General features: G+C 48.6%; 2 gene segments (V, D, J or C); one reads left to right on the forward strand and one right to left on the reverse strand.

Moving 5' to 3' along the window:
- The first annotated feature begins 727 nt into the window (after positions 1 to 727).
- Positions 728 to 1494, forward strand: LOC134341581 (T cell receptor beta variable 30-like). The segment is given in 2 exon segments: positions 728 to 801; positions 1145 to 1494. Coding segments are annotated over 2 exon segments (387 nt in total).
- Positions 1495 to 8395: 6901 nt separating this feature from the next.
- On the reverse strand, positions 8396 to 11139 carry LOC134341583 (immunoglobulin heavy variable 4-30-2-like). The segment is given in 3 exon segments: positions 8396 to 8506; positions 10576 to 10925; positions 11074 to 11139. Coding segments are annotated over 3 exon segments (525 nt in total).
- Positions 11140 to 11417: the final 278 nt, after the last annotated feature.

Here is an 11417-nt window from a genome sequence, read left to right on the forward strand (position 1 = left end):
GTCGCAGAGTAAAGCGGTTGCTTGACGGTTAATCCCATTCTCGAAATATAACGCGCAGCCGAATTGGTTGCCAGGTATTCACTTTTGCTTCGCTTTCTTCGCTGACTTCTGGAAAATTCCGTGCTACACGCTTTCAATGTCCACTGCAATCGTCATCACTGCCAAATTGCTGGCATGATCATAGCTTGCATGACGGCAGTTATGAGGATATTTATAGGAGGTGTCCAGTTGGAAAAGCGATTGTTTCCGTGATGCACTCGTATACGACGCCAGCATTCACACCTCTGAAGCAATAAACATTTGGGCCGAGAGGCCACCGTCTGTAATATATGTTCTACAGCTCTGTTATTTGTAATTCATGAACAACACGGGAAAAAGCACTTTGGTTCACCATGTACGAAATTAATCTGTCTTTCTGCTGAACGTAATCCGTACCTTCCTCCTTATATTCTTCTCTCCGCCTCCCAAAACGGTACGATGACTCTATTTGTGACATTGAGGTTAGATCGTCGTGTCCAGGACTGAAGGGACAGCTCCCGTTGTCCTGCTGAAATTGGAATGGGGCCCGGCCTTTCGACTGACATCCGAATCGGCAAATGAATTGATCCACAGACCATTCAAGCACTAAGCTTCCGGTGTCGCAACTCGGTGACGTGTGGGTGAGGGGCGGAGCTTCATGCGTTCACCCATGACCTGACAAGGCATTCAAAAGGTTGTTCGTTCCGATCTCCCTTCCACTTGGAGGGAACGGTCTAAGTTCAAAGATGTTGGTGTTATTGGAGCTGCTGGTCTGGCTTCACGGTAAATGACAGCTTCAATTTGCGAGCATTTTAAGGAACCAGTTCTACATTACCCTTCCTGTGCTCCGTTAATTCTTGTACTATTTGTTTCCCCATCGCTCTTCTGTGTTTCTTTCTCACTTATTCCATCGTCGCGCTCTTTTGTTATTTAGTTCTCACCTCTCTCCGTCCAATTATAATTATTTTCTTTTATTCTCTCGCTCTGTCTATTTCTTCCCCATCTCTTTCTCTACTCCCCATATGCCTCTGCTTCCGGCATCTCTCTTTCTCCTTCTTTCCCCCCTGTCTCCATGATCCGAGTCTACCTGCCTACTGACGTCGTACCCCTCTCCTCTCTTCCCCAGCCGCGAACTCGCAAACTATCCAGCAGACTCCTCTGGCTTTTTCCGGTTCACCGGGGAAGCCGATGGCCCTGAACTGCAGCGTGGAGGGCAGCAGCACTTATCGCGTGTACTGGTACCGGCAGTACCCGGGGCAGGAGCCGCAGTTCATGTTCTACAGCTACGGTGCTAACTCTAAGAATCCCGACGGGGAGGTCGATGGATTTACCCTGCAGACGACGAAAGATAACGAGGCCAAACTGGTGACCAACAGCCTGCGGGTGAATCACTCGGCCGTGTACTTTTGCGCCTGGAGTACTCACAGTGACACGCCGAGAGGGAAGAGCTCGACAAAAACCCCAGACTGCATGTAAACGGCGTGACAGATGCAAGCACACGTGGCCGTGTGGCCGTGCCTTGTTGTGTTGTTTTGTTTTGACAGAGGAAACGCGATGTGGATTGTAAGCAGAGGGTTTTGTAACAACGAGGAGAGAGCAGGTGACCGATCTTCCGGCAAGATGCAAGCTCTTACACCCGCCTTGTGACGTCAGCACACCCAGCACACTCCGACAAGCCCCGAACTGACACCGATTTACCTGAATGTGAGGTGGAAAACACACAGTGGGATTTCATTACACTGACTGTCACTTGATTCTTCCCTGACACGACGTCTCCGTTTTCCTGCTTTTTTTTCAGAAGCGACGCCCTTCCTGCTTTTGAAAGTCCTATCATTAATGAACCATTTATAATTACACCCTGTTTTTTAGTTTCCGATCGCATTTATAGTAAAAAATACCCCTTTCATAGTTTCGCCTTTCATAGTTCCATGTAGATTTTTTTTATCCCAAATGGGACGCTACTCCGTCCTGTTACAATCGTCCCTGAGAAGGGAGAAACGGCCTCCACTTCCTCGTCGAGAGCACTGAATGTAAGGTGTAAGATGTCGTGCTGGGTTGGACGACAAGCGGAATATTGCACACAGCTTGGACAGGAATCGTGTTGCGACCATAGGAAGAACGGAGGAGATAGTCATACGTGTGTTTCCTGGATAAGAGGACAGCAAATGTATTGAAGATGGATCGGCTGGGCTTATTTTCACTGGAACTGATGACGACATACGGGTTTATAAAATTAAAAAGCTCGAAGTTAGGTTATTTTGCCAAGACAGTGGTTCCATAACTACAAGGTCCATGTTTAAACTCGGAAGAGAAACAATGATGGAAATGTACAGGAGACGACGGGCATTGGATGTGAAAGGCAAGTTGATTAATAGGATGAGGAGGACGGCAGCAAGTGGGGGAGAGACGGGAGAGGAGATAAAAGATGAGGAGAGGAGGAGATTGTGAATGAAGAGAGGAGTAGGTTGTATGGGAAAAGAGGCTCGAGGGAGGAGAGGGAGGGACATCAGGTATATCAGGTGACGCCGCTGTATGTAACATTTTTCTACGTTCTCCCGCCATGGTCCATTTTCTTCCCGCAGTACTGGTTGGTAGATTAATTGCTGGTTGCAAAATACGCCGTGATTAGGCGAGTGTGGCGGAGCGGCTTGAAGGACTGTATTTCAAAAAAAAGCAAGTAAAAATATACAAATAAATAAATAGATAGATAGAAAGGTAGACAAATACATAAATGAATACGACATTCTTCGAAACTCTAAAGGTTTCGTTCTGAGCTGAACACCAGCCAGCTCCGGAAACCCCCTGTAAACATGGCCCGGATCTGCTGTCCGGTAAGGATTAACGACCTCACTAAAGGAGACAGCCTCATCAAAACAGGTGCTGAATCGACACGGCGCTCTTCAGCTCCAGTGTTTCCTGGTGCAACAGCGCCCCCTGCAGCCTCCTCCGTAGATGCAATCCCAAAGGCAGGCGGCTTTCCTTGGACTTTGATGGCTGGGCATGTGCTTTACGGTGGGCGGGAGGAACTTAAGTAGCTGCGTTGGGCTCTGATTTATTTTGTCATTTTTCTTTAATGTTCTTTTTTCGATGTTCTATTGAACAATATGGGCCTGCTAAGTAGGCGTCTGAATGTGTGGTGACATTGGCAGGCTGTCCCCAGCCCATCCCCGGGTGTAAGGGTAGTCAAAGCCATCAGCGGACTTCACGGCATACCGAACTGGAATGAAGAAGCTGCCAATGTTTCCCCACCGCAGTGTGGATCATTTCTGTTACCGGGAATTGGGTGCAAGAGATACTCTTACTTAGCTCTCCGCTCCATCTGCCCCCATCTATGTCAGTCGCCGTGCAGACTCCAGGCGCAGAAATATGTGGCTGTGTGGTTCAGCTGAAGGCGGCTGACACTCAGAGTGAACTCATTGTTTTTCGGTCGACTGGCTGTAAACCCGTCCACCTCCGTGTCCGGCGCCACGCTTGGAGCAGCCATCGAGTAAAACAGGTTCTGCGGCTCCTTCCCCGGGTATTGTCTGTACCAGAACAATCGGTAGGTGCTGCTGCCGTCGACGGTGCAGTGAAGCGTCCGTCTCCCGCCGGGAGACGCGGAAACAGCGTCGGCAGTCTGGCGGATCATCCTCGAGGTCGCGAATGGTGATTTAAAGAACAAAGGAGGGGAAAAAATAAATAAATACATTCGGTAAAGGCAGCGACTTCGTGCGATGGAGAGAAGTCCAGACAGTAATAGAGGCAGGTATTGAAAAAACAGAACGTGATAGAGAAATAACCCGAGCGCGCCAGGGAGAGATGAGACAGAGACATAGAGAAATCGATAAGGAGACAGATAAGACTGGTTTATAGATAGAGATGGAGGGATAGGGAGGATGAGGGAAGGGTGTGGCGGTGCGGAGTGAAAGGACGAGGCGGAGGGAGGAGCGAGGAAGGATAATTATTGAAAGGTAGACAGATAAATAAAGAAATGGGAGGAAGTGGAGTGGAGATGGCAGCAGTAGGGGGAGGTGAGAGAAGAGTGGGGAGGCAGGGTACGGGCCGAAGCTGAGCTGGTAGGAAGAGCGTGGGTGAGGTTGAGAGCGATGGATGGACAGGAGCGGTGTGGAGCGAGAAAGAGATAGACGGATAAGAAAGGAGTCCGAAAATTCAGAGAGTTAGCAAGACAGAACGTGCGAGGCAATCCGAGGATGAGAGTGGATAAGTTCTGAAAGTGGCCAAGCGCGAATACAAGGGCAGAGCAAAGTCGGAAAATGTGGAGCAGGAAGAACAGGGGTCGATAAAGATGATACTCACAGGGTAAGGAGGTCGACGTTACTTAGAGATAATGTGGACAATTTGATAAGACAGAATGAGAAAGAAAGAATGAAAACATGGAAGTAGGGAACATTGGATTTGAATATTAGCCGTCGTTGCGAATATTCCTTACTGTACAAGCAGGTCAGAACCGCCAGTCGCAAGAACATCCTTCACTTAAAGCTCTACTTCAGGAAGCGTAGAGGACAGATATAATGACTGCATAAGGTTACAGTTTGGTTTGCAACGCCACGCTCCCGCTTCTGTCATTGGCATTGCAAATCCTCCCTCGCTGGATGACGTCGCATTCAGAGCAGAAACCGGAAGTGCGCAAAGTTACAACGTCGACATATGTGCATTGTATCCGCCGGAGCAAATGTGCGGGACAAAACATGAAATGAGGAGTCATCGTTGTCGTTGTGTGACCTGTGTGTCCGTTTCTCATCACAGTTTCTGCCTGTTTGTTTGTCTTTCTATGTTTAGGTACTTCAGGTTTATTCAAAGATAAATGAGATACTGGGTAACAGGACCGTCCGACCCAATGAAGCCTCGCCGCCCAGTTACACAGATGTGACCAAGTAACCTCCTGTCCCGTACGTCCTTGCAGGGTGGAGTTGGGGCACCGAAGGGAACTGACGCCGTCACTGGGAGGAACGTACGGATTTCATATAGGCGGCGGAAGCAGCGGAACCCAGGCTTCTGGTGCTGTGAAGCGACGCGCTGACTGGTACGTTACGGTGTCCCCGTATGTTTGTGTGTGTTATGCATGTGTGTATGGTTGTATGTATCGATCTGTCTTGCAATCTATCTTGCCACGTATCTCTCTATAAATCGATCTATCTGGCCATCCATCCGAGTCTCGAGTTGCAGACTTGCATGTCATTGCACACGCCAGCTTCTGCACGTCATAAAACATTTTTCCCTCAAGCAGTCCGGCCCTCGGTTCGACATCACCGCTCTCAGTGTCAAAGAGTGAGGTGGAGATGTTTTTTTTATCAGTGATGGTTGAGCTGTGACCATGCTTTATTTTTTAATGTGGAGCCTTGCATTGCAAGGTCGAGATAGGCGACTGACTGCTGCCCCACTCAGAAGTCACTGCCGCTCCGTTTGGTCTTAGAGCGCCCCCTGCTGTCACCCTGCAGAGAAACGGGCGCGACAGCACAGCTTGTCCATCCATCGGAAAGTCACTGAAATGTTGTAACTGTGACAACATCGGCAGCTTCGATAGAAATACACCACAATGCAACTGTGAATTGGACTTCCTGAGGAAGTGACCTCAGACTCACAGGATGCACAACTACTACACCGTCCCCATCATCCTGAACACTGGTATCCCTCAGGGCGGTGTGTGTCGCCCATTACTGTACACTCTCCACACACACATGACCTCACGGCCAAACACCCGGCCAATCACGTTGACAAATTCCCCGATGTCACCCAAGCGACTCTGCACGAGGCACGGTAGAGGAGGTGGAGGACATCGAGGCCTGGGGCCAGGCATATAACACCGTCAACAAGACAAGGGAAATGTTTTAAAAATCGAATTCAGATGAAGTCGCCGCATTCACATACCCCTTCACACATGATGGCACCACAGTCCAAACTGTGAGCAGTTTCGAACTCCCGGAGTGCACATCACATGCAAACTCATAACTCCGTTATCACCCCAGAACTCACATTTTAGAATCTAGGAAGCTCATCAATGTCCTGATTTCCCAGGAGGCGGAAGACAGCTGCGCATTGCACATGCGCATCAAGTCATGCTACAACTGCCTGATGGAGAGCATCCCAGCGTTATCGCAAGGCACGGAAGCCGCACTGCAGTGGACAGGGAGGCCCGACAATGGCTAATCCAACCTGACCCACGAATCACCGGTAGCAGTCCTCCCCGCCGTCACTGAAAATTATACAGAAAGGCGCTGGAAAAGTGCCAGTATCATCATGACTGATCCCACCTACTCTGCTGATGGACTGCTTTTTCCAATCTAAGCAAGGAAGAGGTTACGTGGCATATACGCCATGATTACTAGCCTCAAAAACAATTCCCTTCCCCAAACAGTAAGCCTGATCGACACTTCCATCCACTCACCCACCCCTCCACAGCCCCCTCCCCCACTATCACTGCTCTCTTACTATTTCCCGTCGGTCACAGCGTACGTAAAGCCTAATATAACCTCATGGATTAATATCAGCTATTTTATGTCTTTGTATTTATTGTTTCTGTTCATTATTATTGTTCTGCTCTTTATATCGGTCCGGACTTGCAATTGTTTCGTTCTCCTTTACACTGGTGTGCAGGATATGACATTCCTTGACAGCTCGTTCCACATTCCCAACGGCCTCCGCATGAAAAGTGTATCACCCCATGTCTGACTTCAACCTTCCCCCTCTCGCTTCAACCCTGTGTCCGTTCGCTCTAAACAGCCTCATCGCCGCAACACGACAACGATCAACCACCTCATCACTTCTCCTCGGAAACTTGTAAGCTGCGAGAAGGCTACTTTCGCAAACTCCATCTTAAAACAACCTGAGCCGTCTGCAATCTTTCCTTAGAACTCTCGTACTCCAGCTGTAAATTGATTTATTGATCATTACAGAACATCTCCCTGGTGCTTCCCTTCTCAACTATCTCTCTTCCCCTTTTCCCAACAATGATTCCCCTTTCTCTCTCCCCTTCCCACTACCATCCCAGTAAAAAGACCCGGATCAGAATCACATTTACCATAAATCACATATGTCAATTTGTTTATTTCGGCAGCAGTACAGTACAGTATATAAAATTACTGCAGTATTGTGTAAATGTCTTCAGCCCCCTAGTTATACATCGGGACAGCGTGAGACTATCGCACTGTACTGATGTTCACCATATTCTTCGACAAGGCAGTCGGTACAGGAGCCTTAGGTCTGAAACACCCGCCCGGCGTGGATATCTTCACACCTCAAGACTGAACTAATTCCACAGTGTATGGATTCACTTTCCAACTCGTGTTCTTATCAAATGTACTTGTTTTTATTATTTGCACGATTTGCCGTATTTCTTTTCATCGTGTGTACCTTCACCTTTCTGGGAATGCCCGCATTAAAGCGAAATTTGTATTTCGCTCATTGGTGGTCGGTTCTATGTGCGTTCCTGCCGCTGGGTGGCGTTCGCTGCACAGGAATAGCCCTTCGAGTCTGCCAGCTCGCAACCGCCGAGCTACGCGGTGAAGTGGTTGCTTCCCCGGTGAACCGCTTCCCCAAATCGCACGCACAACTGCCGTGCTCCTTACCGGGCATCTGCAACACCACCGGTCTTGCTTTCGCCGTTGAACGGTGCAGAACTTCGTGCTATCCCATCCCAATCCCGTTACAAGTTTGGCGTCATCACGCTGGAAAGGAAACAAAAAGGGATTGAGGGAAATGCGACTTGGACAGCGAAGAACTTCAGATTACGTTAACCGGAAAATTAATCTTTATATTTCCAACTGTGCCAAACAGCCAGAAACTTTCAAACCTGATGAAAGGGGCGATCTTGAGATCCCATAACTTGCTACTATTTCAGACCTTATCCAGCAGTGACCCTGGTATACAGCAAATCAATGACCACAGCAGCCAACTCAAGTTCCCGCCGCGGTTGCTCAGTGACGTCAGGTGTAATTGTCAGAGGGAGGGGCGGGGCTTCGGGGTGTCTCCCGTGACGCGTTGAGCTCAAGCGGATTCCCGAACCTTCTCCGCTGTGGAGAGGACGGACGGACGCGGAGATGTTCCTGCTGTTGCAGTTATTGTTCTGGTTTCACGGTAAGGGACGGGATCAGTTTATGAATGGTTTTCGGAACCAGATTTCATTACTTTTTTCTATACTTCTTGCATCTCTGTATCGACCCTGTCACTACCAAACGAGTCCACGGCGACAGAGAGAGCGAGGGGCTTTGAGGCGGCTGCAGTCCATGGGTCCGATCGGGAAAATGAGCAGTAATTAACAGAAACTGAGAGGCGGAGTGAGATTTTATCTAACTTAAACGAACGCCCGCTCGGTTCAGACCGCCTGTCAGAGAGATGTTCACCTTCAACCTTGTCGATGAGCGTATAGAACCCTGTAATGCTACCCCTTGGACCTCCGACTCTCAGGAGAAGTACCCTCATCAAGGGCCAGCGCATCATCAGCGAACGAACTGACTCTACTGCCCCCTGCTGTTGTATCAATCACCAATGCCTGAGAGTAAAGCGGTCAAAGTTCTCGCTGAGTCGGATCAAAACTGAGAAAATTATTGAGAGAAATTTGCTGTTTTCAAAGGTCGGTGGTATCGCCGACAGTTCCTCCGACCTGGGAGGCTCAGCATTTAAATTTCAAATTAAATTTAGCATTATCTTACGTATGTGTCACCGTGTACTACCCGCGATTTATTTTCTTGCCGGCATGCACGGAAGCACCGGCAAATACGACAGAACTTAAGCTGGAGGCCAGTTAGTCTGACCTTAGTGGTTGGGAAGATGTTGTCGTCGGTTATTGAGGATGAGGTCCGAGTGTACTTGGGGAAACCTGATAAAATAGGACGTAGTCAGCATGGTTTCCTCGAGGGAAATCTTGCCTGACAACTTTCTGGGAATTCCGAAAGAAATAACAAGCGGGATAAGCAAAAAAGAAAATGTCAAGGCGACTGGAAAATAAAAGCAAGGATGTGATGTTGAGGTTTTATAAAGCACTGGTGAGGCCAACCTTGGAGTATTGTGAGCAGTTTAGGGCAGCTTATCTTAGATAGGATGTGCTTATATTGGAGAGGGTTCACAGAATATTAACGACGACAATTCAAGGAATGAAAGGGTTAACATATGAGGAGCGTTTGATAGCTCCGGGCCTGTACTTGCTGGAGTTTAGACGAATGAGTGGGGACCTCATTGAAACCTATCGAATATTGAAAGGCGCAAACACGACGTAATCTGCAGATGCTGGAAATACAAGCAGCACACACAGAAACGCTGGTGAACGCAGCAGGCCAGGCAGCATCTGTAGGAAGCGGTACAGACGAAGGGTCTGGGCCCGAAACGTCAACTGTACCTCTCCTGATACATGCTGCCTGGCCTGCTGCGTTCACCAGTAATTTTTGTGAATATTGAAAGACCTAGTTAGCGTGGATGTGGAGAGGATGTTTCCTACACTGGGAGAAATAGAGAGGCTACCAAACCACAGGATCAGAAGAGTGGACAGAGAAGTGTAAGATGGAGTACAGTGTCGGTATGTGTATGGCCATGCATCTTGGCAGAAGAAATGAAATTGTAGACTATTTTCTGAAGGAGAGGATATGCCAAAAAGCTGAGGCGCAAAGGGACTTCACAGCCATTGCGCAGGATTCATGAAAAATTCATTTAGGCGCATTCTGTGGTGAGGGAGGCACATGCGATGATAGCATTTATTTCAAGAGTACAAGAATACAAATGCCAGAATATAATGTGGCCCACTTCATGAAGAGCCAGCGAGGCCTCATTTGGAGTACCGTGTGCCGTTGTCGGTTTCCTGCTTTAGCAAAAAAGAGGTGCTGAAACTGGAGAGGTTTCATAGGAGTTTCACGAAAATGATCCGAAAAATAAAGGTTTATGGTTTAAAGAGGCTTTGATTGCTCTGGAACTCAAAAAAGGATGAGGAATGATCTGATTGAAAAGGGCTCAGTGGTGAAATACCTTGACAGAGTGAACGCGGAGGGGATGTTTCCAAAGGTGCTTCAATCTTAAGCCGGGGGACACAGTGTCAAAGTAGAAGAATGGAGGTGAGGAAGAATTCCTTTGGACAGAGAGTGGGCGAATCCTTTGAATTATTTACGGCAACGGTTGGCAGATTCTTGATTGTTTTGGGCATGAGAAGGTAACGGGAGAAAGAGGGAGATTGTGGCTGATAAGGAAATTTGGATCAGCCAAGATGAAGTGGCGGAATAGACTCGCTGGAGCAAATAGCCGAATTCTGCTCGTATATCTAAGGTTCATACGGCCTTATATTCATAATGATAGACTATATCAATCAATGAATAGACATGAATTGTCCAAACCCTGAAAGTTAGTCCATCTCGGTACCTAGTGTTGTGGGATCTACTGTAATGGCGAGTTGATAACACTGACGGCGGAGGATCTTCATAATAGATTCAGCTTCCTCCCAGCAGCGTTTCACGCAAATGAACTTTAGGTGGACGTGCGTGTGAGGGGAGACTGATAAAAAAGGATTGTACTTGGAGATGAGTTCGATGGACGCAGAGAAAGTGGCTGGCAACGGGCTGTGATGGGCTGACTGTTCACCGAATCACGGGGGAGGTTTTTGTCTGAGGCAGCCCGAGACGTGAGCCGCCGTGCGAGACTCGCTGCGCAGAAGTAGGTCGCCGAGTCCGTCTCCTCGCAGCTGCTGAGCTGCAGAGTGAAGCGGTTCTGTGCAGCTTCGAGCTTAGTGGTGAACCGCGGTTTAAATTGTGAGTCGCATGAACCATACTCGTCGCAGACATGCTCCAGGCTCGTACCGACTTGCCTGTACCAGTGCATGTTGTAGCTGCTCATGCTGCCTCCCTCCAAACTGCACTCAAAGCTGAACTGTTCTCCCGGCCGAACCGAGGCCGCGGTTGGTAACTGGACCACTGTTGGTGCAGCCGACAGACCTGGATTAACATGCAAGAGAGAGAAATTCATGGTCAAGTAGATGACAATGTCATAATATCCCGCAATTTAAAACACGATTTGGGATCGTCCTTGAATCTGCCGGTTCGACCCCTGTGTGAGACGATAATTGATCAAAAATAAACTCACATTTGTGCAAGAGTGTCAGGGATAAAGTTAGACCGACAAGGGACACGTCAGGAGGGAAATGCATCGCGATTCTGCAGCGCTGTTCGACAGCAAATGCGCCTCGTTCGCTTCTTCAACTGAGCTCTGTCGGTCGAGGGTGTTCCCGGATATGACGTCGAGACTGTTCATACACCAATTGCCGATTGAGCTCCTGCTGACGACATCATTATCTGATCGTCTACTCCGGACTGAAATGGCAATTGTCTGTAGTTATGAACCAGGCGGTGCAGATACAGCCCCTCGGCCCCATTCTTCTGCGTTGGGCAACTGTGTTATCGAAGCCCATCGTATTAGCCAGAGGTTCG

This window comes from Mobula hypostoma, unplaced genomic scaffold, assembly GCF_963921235.1.
Source record: "Mobula hypostoma unplaced genomic scaffold, sMobHyp1.1 scaffold_36, whole genome shotgun sequence".
Lineage (NCBI taxonomy): Eukaryota > Metazoa > Chordata > Chondrichthyes > Myliobatiformes > Myliobatidae > Mobula > Mobula hypostoma.